At 36.4% G+C, this 23,139-nt stretch overlaps 1 protein-coding gene across 4 annotated transcripts in view; it reads left to right on the top strand.

The window, feature by feature from the left end:
* Positions 1 to 23,139, top strand: part of MPP7 (MAGUK p55 scaffold protein 7) — a 252,573-nt gene that overhangs the window by 171,594 nt on the left and 57,840 nt on the right. For all 4 annotated transcript variants that reach the window (XM_077946073.1, XM_001105928.5, XM_077946074.1 and 1 more), the window contains 6 exons: positions 4,183 to 4,314; positions 10,775 to 10,856; positions 11,725 to 11,810; positions 15,170 to 15,244; positions 15,448 to 15,644; positions 16,126 to 16,190. In XM_077946073.1, coding sequence (XP_077802199.1) covers positions 4,183 to 4,314; positions 10,775 to 10,856; positions 11,725 to 11,810; positions 15,170 to 15,244; positions 15,448 to 15,644; positions 16,126 to 16,190 — 637 coding nt within the window. The remainder of the gene's footprint in view (positions 1 to 4,182; positions 4,315 to 10,774; positions 10,857 to 11,724; positions 11,811 to 15,169; positions 15,245 to 15,447; positions 15,645 to 16,125; positions 16,191 to 23,139) is intronic.

Genomic DNA, 23,139 nt, shown 5'->3' with positions numbered 1-23,139 from the left:
AGATAGTATTCTTGAGCTTTATTTTGTTATACAGTTAAATTACTTGGAAACATTTTGATCTTTCAGAGGCTTATTTTTAACTTTTTTTCAGGTGAGATCATAGCAGCATTAAATATTGGGCTTATTTTTTCCACTATTGAGATAATACGCATCCCATAACTCTTCTCAGTGCCTATGAATTATGAGGTTTTCCTGCTAACTGATGAGAACAAGAACTATTCCTGCCCTAAGCAAACTTCAGGGATTATTCTTTGTAATGCAGAGTTTCTCAACCTTAGAACTATTGACATTTATGGGCTGGATAATTGCTTCTGGAGTTTAGGGGACTGTCCTGTATACGATCAAATGTTTGGGAGCATCCCTGGCCTCAGTACAGTAGGTGGCGGTAACATCCTTTAAATTGTGACGATCAAAAAATGTCTCCAGATATTGCCAATGGCTCCAGGGGAGTACAGTTGCCCTCAGTTAAGAGCCACTGCTCTAATCCTTTCTGGTAGTTTTCTTATATGCATGCCATGGCTAAGGACTTTGCTCAGGGCTCAAGGGAGACCTCCTACAGATCTCCCGAATTCTGTATCTGCCACCCTTTCCTTTTCTTTGTCTTCACTGAGAACTTTAGTCAGTTGACCTCTCTGGATTCTCAGCTCTGTTTTCTCAACTCGAGACCGCTGAGTTTTGCCCGTGTTTCTTTTTTGCCATCACAGCCTGGAAACTCTAGGCTGTAATGCTGGGGCAATCATAGGCTCACATTGTTTCCTGTCTCTCAGTGATCTCTGTCCTTTGTTGCTTGATGTCCAGCATCTTTGAAAAGTATTGTTTCTTATTCTTTATTTTTATGTATTTTTAGTTTTTAGGGTTTTCAGGCAGATCCCTGTTAACCTCATCTTGGTCCTCATCCTTATTTTCGAAAGGTACTTTTGCTGGATACACAATTCTGGACTGGCTATTATTTTTTTCTAAGCACTTTGAAAGTATTTGAACTGTCTATGTCTACTGGTGCTGTTAATCAGCTGTCAATCAGTTTTCTTCTTTCCTTTCTGATGACCTGTCTTTTTTGCTCTGAGTACTTTTAAGATCTTCTCTTTGCCTTTGCCATTTTGCAGTTCTGCTGTGATGTATTAAGCATAGGTTTCTTTTTGTCTTTCCTTGTTCCTAAAGGATATATTGGGCTTCCTGAACCTGTAGAGTCTTTCTCTCATCAGTTCTCAAAACTTTGCAGCCATTATCTTCGCGGGTATTTTATCATCTTGATATTGTTTATTTTTTCCCCTTTAAAACTCTTGTTGTATGCAAAAAGCATGAACCACGAAGGAAAAAACCATAAATTGAGCTCATTAAAATTAGAGTCCTTTATTGAGCAAAAATCACCAAGAAGGAGAGTGAAAGGGCAAGCTACCAAAAGGGAGAATGTATTTTTAGCACATATAACTGATAAAGACTGGGGTCCAGTATATTATAAGTAGTTCTTACAAATTAATAAGAAAAAGAGGCAATAGAAAAACATGCAAATATCTTGAGGGGGCATTTCACAAAGAGACACACACGCCCAATAAACACAAATGGGTTTCAGTCTCATTCATTTTAAGAAAAATGAACATTTCAACCGCAGGAAATACCACTATACACTTGGAATGGCCAAATTTAGACTAATAATGTAAAACATTTGGGATCATGTTAGAAAGCTAGAAGAACTCACATTGTTAGTAGAAGTATAATTGAAAAACACTACTAATGTTGAATGTACTTACTATACACCCATGACCCAGGCATTGTACTCTTAAATATACTTAAATAACATCATATATATATATATATATATATATGCATATGCATCAAAAGATATGAAACATTTATGGCAGCATTATTTATACTAGCCAGGAACTGAAAACAACCCAGATGCCCCTCAAAGGTATAATGGGTGAAAAAACTGTAAGATATTTATATGTTGGAATACTATATAACAATGAAAAATGAATTCCTTCTACCATGGATGAATTTCACTAGCTTAATATTAGGGAAGAATGAATACACACTTATATTCTAATTATATGCTTTTCAAATAAAGGGAAAGATTGACACTTTGGGGGGTATAGAGGGCATGATGACTAGGAAGGAGCATAAGTGGGGGCCACTGGTGTTTGGTTAATGTTGTATTTCTTGTTTTGGGGGTATTTATTTGGCCATATTCATTTTTGAAATTTTATACTATACACTTATGATTTGTACTTTTTGTATATATGTTATAGTCAATTCAAAAGTTTGATTAAAAACAGACACTATTTATTTGCCATTTTAGAGCTTCTGTTTCAGTAGACAGCAAATATTAACCATATAAACAAAAACCGCACATATGATTATAAATTATGGACATGTATGAAGGCAAAGAACAAGGTGCTATGGGATTCAGTCATGAGGATATCTGCTTTTATGTAATGTTTTGGCCAGACCTCTATGAGAAAGAGTTATTCAAGTTGAGTGAGGAGGGAGGGCAGTGTAAGATAAGGTTGGAGAAGCATGCAGGACTTTTAAGACATCCTGGAGAGTTTGGTCATCCCAAGATCGATGGGCAACTTTAGAAGGGTTATTAAGGGGTAGTTATGTGATTTAAGTTTTAAAAATAATCACTCTGGCTACGCTGTGAATTGTGGACTTGAAAATGGGCCAGAGTTGAATGCTGCTGAGCCATTTGAAGACTACTGGAGTGCTCCAGGCAAAAATGATGGCATCCATGATCTAGACCAGGGACCTGCCAGCTTTTTATGTAAAAAGTATGTGTTCTACCTGCTAAACTTTGCCATTGTAGCATGACAGCGGCCATAGACAATGGATAAATGAATGAGCATGGGCTGTGTTCCAGTAAAACTTGATTTACAAAACAGATCTTGTAGTTTACCAATCTCTGATCTAAAGTGGAGAAAAAACCTTTAGGTGTATTTTGGAAGTAGATTTAATAGGATATGCACCAGGTGCAGTGGCTCATGCCTGTAATCTCAGCACTTTGGGAGTCTGAGGCAAGTGAATCAAGAAGTCAGGAGTTCAAGGCCAGCCTGGGCAAAATGATGAAACCCCGTCTCTACTAAAAATACAAAAAAATTGGCCAGGCATGGTGGCGAGCACCTGTAATCCCAGCTACTCGGGAGGCTGAGGCAGAGAATTGCTTGAACCTGGGAGGTGGAGGTTGCAGTAAGACGAGATTGCACCACTGCACTACAGCCTGGGCGACATTTTTATTTTTTAATTAAAAAATTAAAAATTAGCTGGGCATTGGGGCATGCATTTGTAATCCCGGCTACTCAGGAGGCTGGGGAATTAGGATCACTTGAGCCTTGGCGTTGAGGTTGTAGTGAGCTGTGATCCCACCACTCAACTCCAGGCTGCATAACAGAGCAAGACCTTGTGTCTAAAAAAATGTTTTTTAAAAATAGAATATATATTGGATGTTGAGAATGTCAGTAAGAGGAGAGGATTCAAGGATGGCTTGAGTAATTTATGAATAGTGATGTTGCTTATTAGGGGTCAAGTTCATTGGAAGTCCAAAACCCATTCATCTAAAATAGTGAATTGTGACGTGTCGAAGTTCTGGTGTTCTTTTCATCTTTGGTATGGAATTACTTTTATTCTTTTATACACATAGTAGTCACCAATTGCACAAACAGTTAGGATGAGGGAAAAAAGATAATCTATCATATTGATCATCATTGTGTTTTCTGCTAGTAGCAGAAAAAATAGTAGGAAAGAACAAAATACAGGATATTCTCAGACTGTCATTGACAATGCATCTTTAGCCCTCATGTTCTCCCTTCCTCCAAAAGTAACATCCCCCGCACTCTTACCACAAATTGCTACCTTTTTAAGGATAAACCAGAGAATGTACATATAATCTTAGAGGAGATTATATGTTGATTATTTACATATATCAGTGACACAGGGGACAGAGGTGGCTGCTAAGTAGAGCTGCCATCTGCTCTCTGGACAGGCACTGTTTCCCATTCCATTTGTGGAAGAGGCACCTGTTCAAGTAATTGCCTTATTACCACTACTATGTCAGAACCATAATACTGTTTTGATTTTCCTTATAGTTAAATGTGTTTGAAATTGTATATGTTATATGTATATACACATAATATAAGTATATATATGTGTATATATTTACTTATTTAAATCAACCTTTGAATATTACAGGCTTTGCTCTCTGTACATGATACTGTGGCTCAGAAGAATTACGACCCTGTGTTGCCTCCTATGCCTGAAGATATTGATGATGAGGAAGACTCAGTAAAAATAATCCGTCTGGTCAAAAATAGAGAACCACTGGTGAGTTTTGGTGCTCAGATATGAGTAGATATCATGATAGGGCCAAATCTGATGGTGCATACCATGTATAACTCTCTTTAAAATATGCTTCCTCTATGTTCTCAAACTTTAAAAGAAATGGAACATTGATGTCTAAAGAACATGCTTTTGAAAAATGAAAATGACGCCAAATAAAATAATAGACATTTTATTGGCTACATTTAAATAGCAATGATTTTGAAAATACAACCTGTTGACATTTATGAAAGAAAGTGTAACATGTACCAAGCATGGCTGATTTGAGATTAAATGGTACAACTTAAAAAAAATTGCTTTTGTCTATGGGAATGCAACTTTAAGTTATTTTATATACTTAATTCAATTGCTTTTTAAATTTAAACTAATTTACAGCAGGTTCAACAAAACTTTTGAGAAGTCTCAGTGAAGTAAACATCTAATTTCTTTGATAAACATCTTTTGAAGATCTTATTTGATCAGGAGGCGTGGAACTTAAATTTGTTTAATTTAATTTAATTTTATTTTATGTTTAAGTAGCTCTATTTTAAAAAATAAAAAAAGCTTAATATAGAAAAATAGAACCTCTAATGGCAGTGAAGAAATTTCCAAAATTATTTGTTAGCTATTCCTTAAATAAAGTATTAAGATTCAAAATGTCATTTTAAATATTGGAATATGAAATCAAATGAATAGAATTACTTGTCTTGAAATTTTTCTCATTCAAATGTATAATTAGTATATTATCTTTGCAATTATTGTTAAGGTAAAGTAAGATTATTGAGTGAACAGATTTAAAGTTTAAAAATTATACTACCCAGAAAAATAGAAAGTCCTTTCAACAGATTTGTTATTTAACATCAGTCAACTGACATTTGTTAGTTTGGGGAGATTGTTGGAGAAGTCACAGGACTGTCAAAGTGAAATGAAAAACACACAGAGAGAAGATTAAGAGTCAAAGATATCTTTAGGAGAATGAGCCCTAGTCATGAGAATCAGAAGTAGGCAAAGTGCTGGAAGCTAAGCTGAAATAAAATTCTAGCAAGTAGATGGTCAGGAAATGCTTGACAAGTGATTCACGAGGAAAGGCTGCAACATTTGGCAACCAAGGGGTAGGTTACCAGTGTTATCTAAAAATGCAGTTTTGTTTATTGGGATCCATAATGTGGTGACATAAACACAGCTTGCATTGGATGACCTAAGTGGGAGTTGGGATTCTGTCACTTTGCCCTGTATCCTATAGAGCAAACCACTCACCATCTCAGCCTCAGGTTCCTTATCAGAAAATCAGGAAATGTACCTCTTTGCAAGTGTTTTTGAACATCAGCTAAGATATAATGTGTTTGGAATGGTTTATGAGTTCTGAAGCATTATGCAAACATGATGTAAATATTAGAATATATTCTATCTAATATTAAAAAAAATTAGAATTTATATTCTATTTAATATTTAAAAAATAAAAGCTAGATTGCATCTGCTCAAGGAGAGAATGGTTACCTTGGAGAACAGGCTGTGAACACAGGTCATGTGGGTATTAGATAATGGATAGGAAAAAGGGTGATCACTTGAGGGCCAAGATCTCTTGAAAATGAAATTCTGTTTGTTGGTGAGTAGATTTTGATCCTAAATTCTCAGTGTTACTTGCATGGGCTGTCCTCTTGCTTCTTTGAGAACAGTGGTTCTCAGATTTTGGTATTGGAAGAATGACCTGAGATGCCTACGTAAAATGCAGATTTCTGGGCTGAATCCCAAGGAATTTATATCAGGAGAGTCTTTTTGCTGCCTGGGAATCTTGATTTTAAAAAGTGTCTCAGATGTTCTTCGTGCAAGTTTTTGGTAGATCACACTTTAAAACACTTATTTCAAAGGCTCAACCTAAAATTCACTGTGTCACCTACTTGAGGAGACCTTGCAATGCTGGCAGTTTATAGGAAATAAATAAAATACTTTTTTTTTTTTTTTTTTTGAGACGGAGTTTCACTCTGTTGCCAGGCGCTGGAGTGCAGTGGTGCGATCTTGGCTCACTGCAACCTCCATTTCCTGGGTTCAAGCAATTCTATAGGAGATAATTTTTTTGTTTAAGGAAATCATGATAACCCAGTAAGCAGTCCCTTTTTATAAACCATTTTACAGAATTAATAATTAAGAAAAACCTAACCAGAATTTATTTTTTCAGTCTAACTTGGAATTCTCCATGTTCTATTTTTAAAACAAAATCACATAGAATACATTCAAAATAATTATGTAGGAAAATACATAATTTAAAAAATATTAGATCCAATTTTAATTTATTTTGCATTTGCAGACTATGCCATAGGATTGATGACTTTTGTACAGTATCATATGTAATGTACTCTGTGTTTTTGAGATTTGATCTTATTTTCACGCAAATATATTGCATTGGGAATACATCAAACAATTGTGGTAAGAGAGGTTTGGAAAGCAATATGGAAATAGAAGTCTTCAAGAATGAAGGGTTCAAAGTGAAAATTGATTCAAGTGGTAGTATCATGTAGAAAGTGAGAGATTGTTCTTCAAGTCTGTAGTTTACCCTCCAAGCAAAGTGGAATCAGGGGATAGCAAGAAGATTCTATCAGGGCACTTATCTCTGTCTATAATGAGACCCTTATGCGTTGGAGTGCTTTGCGTTATCTACACATTCCAGAAGTGATTTTATCCTGCCCATGGCTTTCAGAAGCATCTGTGTGCCAGAGACTCCCAATGTTATTTCTCTTCCAGTCTTTTCTTCTAATCTTTAAATTTATATATCCATCTGTCTATTCATTATCTCCATTTGGTGGTCTAATAGACCTCTCAATTTTCACATATCCAAAAATAAACTGCCAATCTTTGTCCCCAAATCTGTTCCACCCTTGTCTTAACCCCTTTTAGTTGATGGCAATTCCATCCTTCCAGCTGCTCAGCCAGAAGACGTTGAGCCTATCTTTAATCCTTCTCTTTCTTTTGCATTCCACAGGCAATCCACTGGGAAATCCTTTAGACTCTACCAATAATGTATCCAGATCCCCTTTCATCACCTCTACTCCTGCCAGTCAGATCCATGCCACCATCATCTTTCCCTTGAATTATTGTTCAGAGTGAGCATCCCAAATCTGAAGATCTGAAATCCAAAATGTACCAAAATCTGAAACATTCTGAGTGCAGACATGAGCTCCAAGGAAGTGGTCATTGGAGCCTTTTGGATTTCATATTTTTGGATTTGGGATGCTCAACTGATAAGAATGCAAATATGCCCAAATCTGAAAAAAATATGTGGGATCTGAAACACTTCTGGTCTAAGCATTTCAGACAAGGGATCCCCAACCTGTATTAACCTCTCATTAATTTTATTGCTTTAGCCCTTGCCATCCTTCACTCTTAACACAGTGGGTGCAGTGGTCCTCCTAGATTGTGCCCCTCCTGCTGTTCACAACTTTGCATGTTCCCTCTTTCATTTGGAGTAAAGCCCAGTCTCCTCACAGTGACTCATAAAGCACATAAGCTGACTTCCTTCTGCCTTTGACCTCATCTCCTCTTGCTGCTCCTCTTCTACTGGGCTCCAGCCACACTGGTTACCTTGCTCTCCCTTGAACATTTCATTCATAGCCCCCTTGGCACCTTTGCACTGGCTGTGTCTTCTGTTCCTTCCCATTGGCTAACTTCTTCACCTCCGTCCAGTATTTGTTTACTCAGACGTCATCTTCTCAGTGAGTCCTGTGTCTTCGCATTGTCTTTCCTCCACTTGCCCTAGCATCCTGGTCTTCTGTTTCCTGCCCTACATCCCCTCACATCCGCACAGTGGGTGTAATACCACCTGAGAGGGTTTGGGTCTGTGTCCCCACACAAACCTCATCTTGTAGCTCCCATAAAAACCATGTGTTGTGGGAGGGACCTGATGGGAGATAATTGAATCATGGGAACAGGTCTTTCCCATGCTGTTCTTGTGATAGTGAATAAGTGTCATGAGATCTGATGGTTTTAAAAACGGGAAGTTTCCCGGCCAACCTCTCTCTTTGCCTGCTGCCATCCATGTAAAATGTGACTTGCTCCTCCTTGCCTTCCACCATGATTGTGAGGCCTCCCCAGTTACATGGAACTGTAAGTCCATTAAACCTTCCTTTCATAAATTGCCCAGTCTCAGGCATGTCTTTATCAGCAGTGTGAAGACAGGCTAATACACCACCCTCTAACATACTGTATAATGTATGTAATTATTCTATCTCTTGTTTATTGTCTTGTCTCCCCCATTGGGATGAGAAAGCAGACATTTTTTTCTTTTTCATCAGTTTTTTATAAGCCCTTAGAACGATGCCTTGCACAGAGTAAGTTCTCAATAAACATTGGTTAACTTCATTGAATACGAAAAAGTCAAAGGAACTAGCATTAAGCACAACAAACAGGTTGTAGCCCTATACTGAAAAACAGTGCAGTCCATAGTACAGAGAGATACTGGTTCCACTTAACTAACTCTGTGTTACAAACCATGGTGGTATGTTGTGGCCAAAACAGTATTATTTTGAGAGTTGATGAGCTCAGCTGGGAGGTTCTCACTTGGAGTTCCTCTTACATACAGTCAGATGGTGGTGACTGGAGTCAACTGAGGGCTCCTTCATTTACACAACTGTTACCTGGGCTTGGAGCGGGAAGGTTTGGGGCTGGCCAAATATCTCTTTCTCTAAGTGTTATCTTTACTTGGCTAGCTTGGGGTTCTTCACAGCATAGCAGTGGTCATGATTTCTTACATGGCAGTGAGATTCCCATAGAGCAAGTGTCTCAAGAGGCCCGAGTGGCAGCTACAGATCTTCTTATAGCCTTTGAAGCCTCAAAACCATTTTTACCACTTAATGTGGGAATATGGCATGCACATACAAGGAGGGAAGGAATTGGTGATCCCCCTTTTAGAGACAATCTCCTACAGGAGTGATGAACTCACGGACAGAATGAACTTATGAACAAAAGGTTATGGAAAGATAGAGGTTAAGCAGTATTGGATGATAATTAAGATGAATAATTGTGTCTCTGGTCAGATTGCCTTAAGCAAGTCCTGACTTTTCCATTTGCTAGTTGTCTGATCTTAGACAAATTACAGCCATTTAATATTCAATTTCTCATCCAGAAACTATGGATAAGTAAACTTAGATTACTAGGCTTTTCTGCCATTGTGCATATTTGGTGGGAAAATTTGAGACATGTCATTAAGGAAAATGAAAGTTGATTTAATCAAACGAATTAGTTGTATTGGGAATATTACATATCCAGTCATTTTGGAAACAAGTTAGAACTTGAAATAAAAGCAGAAAATACCAGTAATTGGTGAGTCTAAGCTTTGTGACCGTGGAGAGATGCTCATTCAAGTCTTTGGCCTTGAATGCATGCATAGGTGATGAAAAATGCCGTAAAATGCCTGTCACTTAATTCTTTGATTTTTTTTTTTACTATTATTAGCTATGTATCTGATAGTTATATATGAAGGATACTTATTACAGATGGACTCTTACTTTGTTTACATATCTGTTCTTTAATGATATAAATGTGTTTATTAACAAACTCGAGAAAAATTTCACTTCTTTGGGATGAATTCTGCCGTCACCGAAAAGCTTACCTTTTTAGCAGTATTATGCAATGTTGGATGGCATTGCAAAACCAATGCCAGATTCTTAAAAGGAAAGTCATGGAAAGGCTTTCAAAGTAACCACTTGTGCCTGTTGTTCTTACAAAGCAGCAGTTAATTTGCTTCTGAATATCTGTAAGTGAAGAATTTTTGACTTCTTTTTGAGACTGTTTCCTAATCTTTTGCCAATACTTCTATTTGTACTAGGTACAATCCTAGTTCACTAAAACCATAGAGTAAGAGCTCTTTCTTCTAGTCATTTGTCTTAGACTTAGGCAACAAATATAACTAATTTCTGGGTTTTAACTTTTTTCTTTTTCTTTATAATTATCACCAAGTTTTTAAAAAATGTTTTAAAATTTTTTTTTGCTATGATAACTGAATATGATAGAAGGATCACTGAACTAACTAAAAGTCAAATGATCTGGGTTTTAGTTTTCTAACATATAGAATCTTTTGTCTATTAGTGTAATTGTCACTATTCCACTTTCTTGATGCAGTACTATAAAGATAAAAAGAATGAAGAACTGCTTTAAAAGGGTAAAAACCAAACAACATTCAAATACAAGGTATTTTTATAATGAAAAGAAGATATGTTTATTTTACATAGTTTTGAAGAGGTTGAAGATTTCAAAAATCCTTAAATTGGGCTGAAACCCTTCGATGCTATGTAGATAGAATATCCTCTAGTCATGAGAATAGACATTGTAAGACAAATGGCATGATGTCTGTTTTTCCTGCCTCATTTTTTTTAGTTGTTTTCTCTTTTTTCAGATGAATGTCCTTATTTCCTCCCTTTTTCTAACACCCAGTACACACATTTACCCACAATGCTTTTTGTTTTTGTCTTAAAAGGGAGCTACCATTAAGAAGGATGAGCACACTGGGGCAATCACTGTGGCCAGAATCATGAGAGGAGGAGCTGCAGATAGAAGTGGTGAGACTTTGAATGTTAACCAAGTACAGACTAATCATGTGTTTTGTGTGTAGCATTTCCAATAGATAACTAAGAGGATAACCATCTTTGGATCTAATACTGCAAAACAAGTAATAAGATACTTTTTTCTGTGTTGCAATGTGAGAGCCTATTTAAATAAATGATAGATAAACATTACTCTATGGTCTTCTTGTACACAAGCATCCAAAGCTATATTAAAACTTGTGGGCTGGGCACGGTGGCTCACGCCTGTAATCTCAGCACTTTGGGAGACTGAGGCGGGTGGAACATGAGGTTGGGAGATCAAGATCATCCTGGCTAACACAGTGAAACCCTGTCTCTACTAAAAATACAAAAAAAAAAAAGTGCGGAGCATGGTGGTATGCACCTGTAGTCCCAGCTACTTCGGAGGCTGAGGCAGGAGAATTGCCTGAACCCAGGAGGCGGAGGTTGCAGTGAGCCGAGATCGTGCCACTGCACTCCAGCCTGGGTGACAGAGTGAGACTCTGTCTCAAAATAAATAAATAAATAAAATCTTGTTTTTGTGTTTCTTGATTGAAAAGTACTGCTAAGAGCATGCAGCCTTTAAGATAAATAAAAATTATTTTATTAGTATATCAGTAATGTGCATTTCTAGACAAAGACCAAGCTGCTGTTACCATTTCTTGGCCAGCATTACTATGTTGCGATCTTTGAGTCACTGCTGTGGAGAGGCATAGAGGCTGAAACCTGAGACACGTGAAGGTCTCCTTTCCAGTCCTTAAATGTATTAAGGGAACCTAACAATGCTTTAATTATGGAAACAACTGCAAGTTACACTTTCTGTTGTGGGTAACACTGCTAATTTACCAAATCTCGTATTTCTCAGGTCTTATTCACGTTGGTGATGAACTTAGGGAAGTGAACGGGATACCAGTGGAGGATAAAAGGCCTGAGGAAATAATACAGATTTTGGTAAGCTGTAAATTTCTTTTAAAGGTACAATAAAAATAAAATTGAATCACTGTATTTCAGACTGTTAGACTTGGTTTGACATAGACAGGATTTGTATTAAGCAGTGCAGGGTTCGAACCCCCGCTCCATCACTTAATCCCTGTGGGTCCTTGGAAAATACCTTAATCCATTCATGCCTCAGTGTTTTCATTTACAAAATGAGAATAAGAGGTAGCTATCCATCTGGAGTGTTTTGAGGATTAAATGAGGTAGTATATATAAAGAGTTTTAGGGCCGGGAGCAGTGGCTTATGCCTGTAATCCCAGCAGTTTGGGAGGCTCAGACAGGTGGATCACCTGAGTTCAGGAGCTCAAGACCAGCCGGGCCAACATGATGAAACCCATCTCTACTAAAAACACAAACCAAAATTAGCTGCACATGGTGGCAGGTGCCCGTAGTTCCAGCTACTTGGGAGCCTGAGGCAGGAGAATTGCTTGAACCCAGGAGATGGAGGTTGCAGTGGGTCGAGATCACGCCACTCGACTCTAGCCTGGGCAGCACAGCAAGACTTTGTCTCAAAAAAAAAAAAAAAAAGAGTTTAGTATCTGTCCCAAGTCTGTACTTAGCAGATGGCATCTACCCTGTGGCTGATGATGCGTTTATCTTTGTCTTCCTCCCATTGACACAGTCATATTCTATGCTGTGGATCATAGCAATACAAATTAGTCAAACTAATTTAGATGTCTTTTGAAATCTGACACTTGAATACAATTATTTTATGCCTTGGCAATATTAATTCTAAAGTTCATTCATAAGATAAAAGGAAGGGAAACTCCCTCTTTTATGTATGAAAACATACTGAAAAGCTATACCAACTGGAGGAGGTTTGAGTGTGTCTCAAAAACAGATCTCCATAGATATGAAAATTTAGTATATGGTTAAGGTGGCATTTTAAATCACTGGGAAAACTGGAACATTTCATAAATGGTGTCAGGTTAATGACTCAGAAAAAATAAGGTCAATCCTTGTTTTACACAATATGTAAAAATAAATTCCCAACAAATTAATTATTTAAATGCAAAAAAAGTCACAGAAATTGCCCAATAAAATGTAATATACAAGTTTTATGAGGTAGAAAAAGACTTTTTAACCTTGATATGAAAGTCAAATAGAAAAATAACAGGTGTGTCTACTAGGATTGAAAACTTTCTTTATAGAAAAAAGGTGCCATAAAGAAACATCAAAGACAAATGAGATTGTACAAAAAATATTTTCAATATATATAATAAAAGGCTAATATTTCAAAATATATACAGAGATGATAAAAATCAATAAGAAAAACATTTACAGAAAAATCAGCAATGCATATGGACAAATACTTTACAAAAGAAAACATGGATGTCTGGAAAGCGTCGGGTTACTTGAGATTGGAAATCTTGATGATGCCTAGAGTTGGTCAGGGTATAGGAAAACAGGTATATTTATATGATTTGGGGATGGGATAAGTTATTAGTAGAACTTTTTGAGATCTGAAACGATCAAAATTTTAAATGTGCATACCCTTTAGTCACGAAATTCAACTATTGGAAATTAGTCCTCAAGCAATAATATGGTAAATGTAAATGAACAAAATATTTCAAAAATACTTGGAAACTACAAAGAAAGTTGCGTTGATCAAATAATCATTCATCTCTATGCTAGATTATTGTGAGGCAATCACAGTGAGAGATAGACCTATATGGCTCAGTAGTAATAGTGATAAGAATTGAATCCTTAATAAATGACACTGTTATAAGGACTATAGATCCATTAAAAAACACACACACACACACACAAACTAGAAAAATGAGGAGATTATAGAGCAAATTTTGTTTTCTCTCTACCAATGTAATTCAGTATTACAGGATGAGAATTCTTTATAAGATTTGTGAGTGCCTTTTACGGTAAGCAATAGCAATGATATTGCCATTTTGAAATAAATCAACCCTTTATAAAATTCTATTATTTAAACTGTCAGAATCCCATTTTACTTCAGTTGCTGTGTTGCACTAGAGCTGCCTTCTTAAGGCTCGCCAGAGCTGACTGTATGATGCACCATTTCCCAACTCAGCTTTCAGCAACTGCATGCTGGCGAATTGAAACTGGCTATAGTGAAAGTATTTATACCATGGAAATTGACAGACAGTACGCATCAGAGCTTTTTTTTTTTTTTTCTTTTTAAACAAATGGAGTCCTGGTTTACCAGCACACCACAGATAGTGAGCCTCAGAGAGATGTGTCTTGCCCTACTCCTCTTCCTTTCATATCTTTCAAATGTGCCAACTATTTAGTGCTTTTATGGAGCTTACAAATGAGCAGGAGTAACATATCTTATGAAGTAATTGCATAAATAATTAAATATGGCTACAATAAATGCTAAAAAGAGAGAGACAGAAAATGACATGAGAGTATATTTAAAGAGAGATCATATCTAACTAAGATAAGAAAAATTTGTGGGTGCTGGTACTTATTTTAATGAAGTTAGAATAGATACTCAGTCTTTTCATCTTGCAATTAATCTATTACGTTTGATATTTTACTGACTAACCAGAATGCAATAGATATGAATGTTCTTTTTTTTTTTGTGATGGGCATTGCCCCTAATTGAATCATATATTTATAATGGCACTACTGACATTATAGGTGTTTTGTCCCCCAAAACATGGATGCTGATACTTAGATGTAACTGCCTGAACCTTGTACATTATTATTATTATTATTATTATTATTATTACTATTTTAAAGACAGCGTCTTGCTCTGTCACCTAGACTGGAGTGCAGTGGTGCAATCACAGCTCACCGCAGCCTTGAACTCCTGGGCTCAAGAGGCCTTAGCCTCATCACCACACTTGGCTAATTTTTAAAATTTTTTTTGTGGAGACAGGGGTTTTTCTATATTGCCCAGGCTGGTCTTGAACTCCTGGGCTGAGGTGATTCTGCCACCTTGCCTCCCAAAACACTGGAATTACAGGCACAAGCCAACTGCACCCAACCCTCTAGTCATTGAATACTGTGTTTATTTTATTTAAGGCGTTGTGCATATTTTGTGTGTTTCTATTTCAAAGAAACTTGGATGGGAATGTATTTACTGACAGCTTAAAAGTATACAGGAAGTAAAAGTGGATTTAGGAGTTAATGTTTTTTAACTTATTCTACAAACTTCAGAGCTTTCTTTCTCACATTACAGGAATTTCTACAAAAATAGTTTCCTCCGTTTAGTCTATCTAAGAGTAGAAACTCTAAGCTTGTAAATTTTCAGATGCATTTCACTTTCTACCTATTTTACCTTATTCTTCCTTGGGTCTGGTTTTCTTATAACTCCTTCTTTCATCTGATACCAGGCTCAGTCTCAGGGAGCAATTACATTTAAGATTATACCCGGCATCAAAGAGGAGACACCATCAAAAGAAGGCAAGGTAATTATTGCTTAAAAACATTTTTTTGTGCGTGGGAGGGAAGTCATGTTTTTCCATCCAGCACATATCCACTTTGTCATAACATATCTCTTTCAATATTCCAGTTTTAAAATTACTATGTTTGGAGTCGGAGTTAGGAGAATATAGGCCATTTCACTTTTATTTTTTATCTTTATTCATCTTTAATGAAACTTTTCTTCCAGATGTTTATCAAAGCCCTCTTTGACTATAATCCTAATGAGGATAAGGCAATTCCATGTAAGGAAGCTGGGCTTTCTTTCAAAAAGGGAGATATTCTTCAGATTATGAGCCAAGATGATGCAACTTGGTGGCAAGCGAAACACGAAGGTGATGCCAACCCCAGGGCAGGCTTGATCCCCTCAAAGCATTTCCAGGAAAGGTGAGCTGCTGGTACATAATAATGGCTTTTCTCCAGCTGACCTTTTGTTCTCTGCAAAATATCATTCTAACATTGATGTGATAAAATATGCTATAAAACCTTGCCTTAGAATTTTTTATCCCTTGGGTTTGGATTTCTGTTTTGTCTAACTAAGTATGATGAATGACCAAAAATAATATGACAGTACTGGGTCATATTAGATTTTTGTTATGAAGCAAATGGAAAATAGCACATTAATATCTTGAAACCATGTTGATATGAAAGGTGGAGAAAAAAAAAAAGACCAGTGGTTTTGGAGGGAGGGAAGATAATTTACAAAAATTTGAAAGTGGGCGATTTGTTTCTTAATTTGAGTCTATTGCATTACATTCATTTTTTTCTCTAACCTTTAAGTTTTTTCTTAAGACTAAATATTTTGATGTTGTATTCACCTCAGACCTGTGCTGAAAACTGATAGGCATGTTGATCTTCTTTCTCCCAGGAGACTGGCTCTGAGACGACCAGAAATATTGGTTCAGCCCCTGAAAGTTTCCAACAGGAAATCATGTAAGTTTGTTAATAGGAATGCAGGGTAACCAAACCCCGATGTTTATTTTTGACTATTAGAGCAGGTGCTCATGGCAGAATAAAGGGTCCTATTACCCTAGCAATAACTTTGGGATCATCAATTCTCAGGAACAAACAAATATGAGATTCATATTTGGAATATTAACATGAATCTTTTGAGGAAAGGGGTGGTTGAGGTTGTTAATAATAAATCCATGACTCACTCATTAAGAAAGTAACTAACTACTACTACTGTCTTTGATTTCCAAATATAGGTATTTTATTAAATGTCACCTCAAATATAGCTCTTATTTCTTCAAAGCCAGGAGGTTTGGGTTAGGTATTTCTTGGTAAAGATTAGGGAGAAAAAAAATCTACCATTTTGTTGGGTACGAAAGCAGTTGTGCTCAAGATCAATTGTTCTTAATTCCTTTCTTACCCCCAGATCATAACACTTCTGACCTTTAGCCTATCCCTTTGGAGTTATCACCAGATTAGGTTAAAAGAAAATGAGAGAAAGACAAAGGATGGCTACCGTATGATTACTGAAAAATATAGTGTGCATTTAAGTACTTTTTTTTCTGTTTCAGCCTAACCTTCTGTCAGCTTTTCTTTACTTCCCACCACCCACCTCTTCAAGTCCACATCCCATAAATTCCCTATTGCACCTCCCCTAGATGTTTCATGGTTCTAGGTATTTTAAGAGAAAAAAACCAACCCTTTGTTTTCAGCATAGAAATTGTACATTCAACAGCGGAATGACCAAATAAATGGCCCTGGAATTTTACACCAACATCTGTTTTTAGTATTGTTGCATTTTTCACATCTCCTGTGATTTCTGTCAGTTTGCAGAAGCATATAGCCCAGGAATCACATTAGAAGAGAGCCAAACTGTAGTCGAGTATAAATCTCACAAGCAGTCAAATGCTTGAAGTAGAGCACTAATTCAAAAGCCTGCTTGTCCTTGCTGCATTAAGTCCAGGCACAAGGAAAAAAATCCTTGTCACAGAATGCTACACGTCTTCTGACGTGAGAAAGCTTAAAGCTTTCATGAGAACATTTCATTGTTCTTAAGCGAGATGACTTTTCACTGGCCAACTCACCAACAGAAAGGAGCTTTGAGACTCCTTGCCTGACTTGCTCTTAAAGGGATTTTAAAATAGGAGGCTTACACATTTCTAATATATTTGGTATATGTGGGATAAGATATGTGTCACTGAAAGATGAAATAAATGTAATTATACTTGAATCTAGATCCATACTCAACTCTGTTTGAGACCTAGGCAACTTAGAAATTTACAGTTTGATATTATTATGAATTTTCATTGATTGAAAATTTTTAATAAGTGTATATGTGTTTCTTTAAAAGAACTATACAAAAGAGATATATTGCTTTTTAATAGCTCTTTCAAACTGGTTTCTGTATAGATGCATATGAAAGTGAGGGGTATGTGTGTGTGTGTGTGTTTCTGTGTGTGTACATAGAAGTATTAATTGTAAGAGTCCTTTTGTCTGTTGATTTGCATAATTTCTTTTTTATGTTAATACTTCAATATGTGGCTCTGATAAATATTTATTCTAGCATTTATCTTTACTGAAATGTCCTCATTTGAATACTTTTGTGGTTTTTTTGCCTTTTCTGCCTCTTGAATACCATTCAGAAATGTTTGCTGGTCCTCCTCTCTTTCTTCTCTCTCTCTCTCTTTTTTATTAAGCTAGATTTTGATTCACTGAGAGCTGCATTATTTGTTTTTATATATGTTATTTATTTTCAAATAAATCTGGTCAAAATTATCCTTATTAAATAATAAACATATAACAGATATGGCCCTGTTCAGAGAGACAATATATTTCTGTGACAATTAAATAGGAAGCTAATGTCTTTATTCTCAAAGAATTGAAATTCTACTTGAAATTTCCTTGAATATTGTCTCACAAAGTTAAAAGTTATGCATAAATCATTGTATTGATTCTGAACATTTTAAATGGCATTTAAAAGCACTTTAACCTGTGTTTTGATGATGATTCTTTACATGACTAAAACTTGTAAAGGCCATCTGATCCACTACTTTCTGGACTTCAATATTTGGTACTTAGGGTTTTGGAATAGGAAACTTACGTTATCATGCCCTTTGCTGAATTATAGGAAAATGCTGTGAAGAGAAACAACAAGTTGATATAAAATCTTTTGTTTTTATGATTTTGAATATTAATGGAATAGGGTTTTTTAAAAGTTTCTGATTTAATGTAAAATTTATAAAGGAAGAATAATTCTATCATGTCAATATTTATAAATTTATTTTAAAAATACAGTGATAAAAACTTTATCCACTAATTTTCACATTAGTGGACTTAACACCTAGGAGGAAATTGCACATGTCGGATTTGAAATAATGAATTTAGTCATGTAATACCATTTATCAAATTAGCCAGTTAACTTTTTTCACAAAATGATTGCTCGTATTACTCTTTTTTAAATCTTTATTTTGCTCTTTATTTCATTTGTAGTGTATCACCATAACTTAAGTTTGCATGGAGGAAAAATTCATGGAAGATGGTTTTGGAACTATAGGGTTTCTGTTAATATCAATATAGAAGTATATAAAGAAGGGCACATCCCAATCTTATTATCTTTGCATTTATATTTGTGCTAGAGCTCTAGTTCTTGGCTCTAAGGTAAGTGAAATCAGGAGCCATTATAATAACAACCTCTTTAGGCTTTAAAACTAGCCTCCTTGTACAAAATTCATAAGTGTAAGTCATATTCATCTTTGCTGCTTGGTTATTTCCTCCCCTTAAGAATCTTTGTGTATCTAATACAAACCCAGAAGGAAAAAAAAAGGCTTTTCAAACACACAAAAAAATTTACCTCTTAAAATAAAAAATTCCTGAAGACAAAAACATGAACTCTGAAACCTAAAATATTTCTTCTAAGTCTTAGTAGCTAGATATAAGCACTTGTCTCCTCCCCCTATTTTTTGGAAGAATTGCTTACCGAACAAAGATATTTGTAATGGAAATTTGTTTCCCTCCCTGTCCATCATCTAATGATAGGTTCCCACATAATGGATTTATATTAGTAATACAGACAGAAAAGCAGGCCTCAAAATCTGATAGTTTTCTTTTAGATGACCAGCTTTTAGACTATTACATAAAAGATACAGCTTAAGTATTCTGGAAATGAGTAAAAGTGAATCTTATGTCCCAGATAGTATTAAAGAGTACTTTTGCATCACAGAAACTTGGCAACTTGCATTTCTTGTGTCAATATAATTTAAAGTACTCTAATTTTCTGCCTGAAACTTATTTTTATAGTTTGGTTGCATGTACTACCTAACCTTTAAGAAAGAAATATGAATTTATTTGTGGTATTGTTTGTTGCTTTTCTATTGAAATCTAAATATGAGTTAAGAATTGTCTTCCTAATGATATAAAATTAATTTAACTTTAACTTCAGTAGGATGTGATTTATATTAAATATTTAAGTCCAGTATATATGGTCTTCAGAAAGGAGTAAGAAAAAGCTGTTATCCAGGTAATATATTTTACAACAGAATATTCAAGTATGATTTATTATAGTGTTGTTTCCTTTTTTTAGTTATCAAAGTATAAGAACCTAAAAGTTTCTAATATTGCTGACTGAATAACCTTAATTCAAAATTTTTGTTTTACACAATAACTCTTAAAAAATTCTTGCAGTCAAAGAAACAAGAATGTACAATTTTTCAACCATTTAAAGATTAGAAAGCAAAACACAAAATATTTTATTGTAGAATTTGTTTTAACCCGTCATGATTGTTATTATGCAGGTAAAAAGAAAATATTTAACTGAAGCCGAAGGGTATCCATGTAAGAAAGGTGTAACTTAGTTCATTCAAAGACAAGCATTTGTCAGTTGATAATCACAACAGGCAAAAAAGAATTTAAACATTGAGTAAAATAAAGAATTCACTGCACACAGTACCAATATTTTGGAAGGTCTAACACTTAAGAATAATATATCACTGGACGCTACAAGTCATTGTAATGAAGCTTTTCAAGTTGAGTAAGCTGCTTCTTCTTGGATTCTTAAGTAATTTTATTTGTTGTTTTTATACATAAAGTTAATTCAGAAACAAATAACATTGCTTATGTTGTTATATGAAGTTTGTATGTCTAAAACATTGTCAAACATTTTCTTAATATTGGTGAGGTCTTGTATAAACAGAAACACATGGGGTTTTAAAAAATACCTAATTATTTTTTTCCCTAATACTAATACTATTTGGAAGATTCCGGAGTTCAGAGTTTGGGTGGAAAGAAGTGTAGATGAACTAAGTTGTAAATTTCATATCTTATCACTTAAATCGCAAGATGGTTGAGGTGAAGAACCTTCTAACTGTTACTGCTCACGCTCAGTCTCAGTGAACTGTGTTCTCCTGGGATTCCTGAAGATGTTGCTTCTCAAACACTATCAGGGTAGATGCTTCTAGTCTTTCCATTGCAAGGGTTCTCAGCTGTATTGTCGCTTGTATTGTGTTCTAGGGACCCAATGCCATGCAGGTTAGAAAGCGTTGGTTAACTCTCAGGGGTCTGATCTGTGGTTGTGTGTTATTGCAGACTTTTAGAAGGGATTGTGGTAGGGGGTGGGGAATTTAGGTAAGTGGTTTCTAGTATGGGGATTTAACTTTGCCCATGTGAATAATAGCACACTAATATAGACACAGTTTCTCCACTTTTCAGGAGTGTCACACATGTCCCTTGCAGAGTGACATCCAGCAGAATGGGATGTTTACTACTGCCCAGTATGCAGAACTCACTACGTACTTTTCACAAGAACCTTTCCAGTCCATTCTCTGAAGAAACACATTTATCTTTCTCTTAAAAAAAAAAAAAGTTTTTCTTTTTTTGAGACAGGCTCTCACTCTGTCGCCCAGGCTTGAGTGCAGTCATAGCTGACTGCAGCTTTGAAATCCTGAGCTCAAGCAATCCTCTTGTCTCAGCCTCCTGAGTAGCTGGGACTACAGGCATGTGCCACCACACCCAGCTAATTTTTAAAATTTTCTATAGAGATGAGATCTCACTATGTGGTTTAGGCTTTCTCAAACTCCTGGCCTCGAGTGATCCTCCTTCCGTGGCCTCCCAAAGTGCTGGATTATAGGCATGAGCCACTGTGCTCAGCCACATTTATCTTTTTGAGATCCTCTTGGCCTTCCCATTGTGACTTTCCTAACTTTCCTCTCCTGCTCTAATGTGCTTGAAGATAGCAGATGGTGGACTCTTGATAACACTGGGGAGATGAGCTGGTTCTCCCTGGCCACTCCTGGCAGGAGACTCTCCCTTGGAATACCAAAGCTTTGGGGAGGGATGGTGGGGCCGTGGGAGGTCATGCTAAGTCAATAGGAAACTTGTAAGAAACATTATGTCCCTTGACCTCTCTCCTGCCCATTTCTAGTCTGAGACTTGAGTAATCAAAATGTGATTTTGTCATGATTAGTATAGGATTGAATTAAAAACTCAGACTCGAGCCAAATGGCATGGGTCCAAATCCCAGTTTTAACATGGACAAATGTGTTGTATTTCTTTTTTTTTCGGTTCTAATTAGTTCTTGAACTCTCTCTAGAGAGTGGCTATAAACTCTAGCCCTGCTCTGATGCAGGGGAGGTGGTCATGGCTGTCTGCAGTGTGCCTTTCATGGGATACTTCTTTCTCCTGGTGGAAGGCCTAATGCCTAAGTGTCCACCTGTGACCAGATGTCCTGTCTCACAGGGACTTGATTATATTGACAGACACTCTTGGGGCTCTTGTCTGACCTGTTTCCAGTTTATTCCTACAAAGATAGCCACTCTCTGGGAATGCCCTGACCAGGAAAAACTGTAGATGCAGGTGTGTCGGGCAGGTGAGACACAGAGGAGGAAACATGAAATAGCAGGGGTGCATGAAATAGCAGAGGCAGTGTATTACTCACAGATCCGGGAGAGGAGGGCAGCACGCCTCGCAGGGCCAACAGGAAGAGGGGAGCTCTCTGGGACACAGACTCAACCAGTGTGTGAGGAGCAAGAGAGATGGGGGACCAAAGCCTTCACTGTGGTCCAGGGCATTATCCAAGCAAGTTTTCCTTCTGGGAGTTCTAAATAGTGGGTCTAAAGAAAGCAGGCATGAGTTCCGTGGAGTTACGCTGTGACCGAGAGGTGGTCCCGGCAGCATAATTGCATGGTCCACGTGGGGTGTAGGGGTCATGGAGTGAGTCACATATGCTGTATCTGTATGTCCCAAAGTGAGATGGTCACCAGCAGGCAGTTGTATAAGGCAGATTTCTGGATGGGCTGCCTTGAGGAAGTCAGAGGAGGCAGAGAGCTTGAAGCTATGTCAAGGGCAACTAACCCCTGTTTCTTTTTTTTTTTTTTTTTTTTTTTGAGACGGAGTCTTGCTCTGTCACCCAGGCTGGAGTGCAGTGGCCGGATCTCAGCTCACTAACCCCTGTTTCTGATATGAGAAAGTTAAGCCTGGATTCACAATGGATGCCAAAGCAACATAAAATTATGAGAATTCACTATAGGGTTCTTTCTTATCTGAAAAAAAGGGGATTATAGTACTGGCCTTGTAGATTGTTGGGGAATTAAATAAGTTTGTGTATTGTAGTGTACACAGAACAGTGCCTTCCACATAGTAGTAATCGTGTGACTATCCCAACTCTCTTCTGAGATCAGCGTTTTGTTTATTTTTTCCCCTTTGTTCAAACTTGCTAAGTCTAAGACATTCTGTTCCTTTCATTTTCTTACTGGATGTTCATTAAGCATAATACTTGCTACCAAATATATGTGTGGGGTTATATCAGTAATATAAAAATATCCTTCTCTCTCTACTTAAGAATTTTATGGAGAAACATTCTCTTGCAAATTTATACAGCATATTCATGACATTTTATTAGAATGTGAAATATATACTATATGTGATATAATTACAGATT

This window comes from Macaca mulatta, chromosome 9 (genome assembly GCF_049350105.2).
Source record: "Macaca mulatta isolate MMU2019108-1 chromosome 9, T2T-MMU8v2.0, whole genome shotgun sequence".
In the NCBI taxonomy this organism is placed as follows: domain Eukaryota; kingdom Metazoa; phylum Chordata; class Mammalia; order Primates; family Cercopithecidae; genus Macaca; species Macaca mulatta.
Note: the sequence above shows the minus strand (reverse complement) of the source record. Positions and strands in the feature narration are given on the sequence as shown.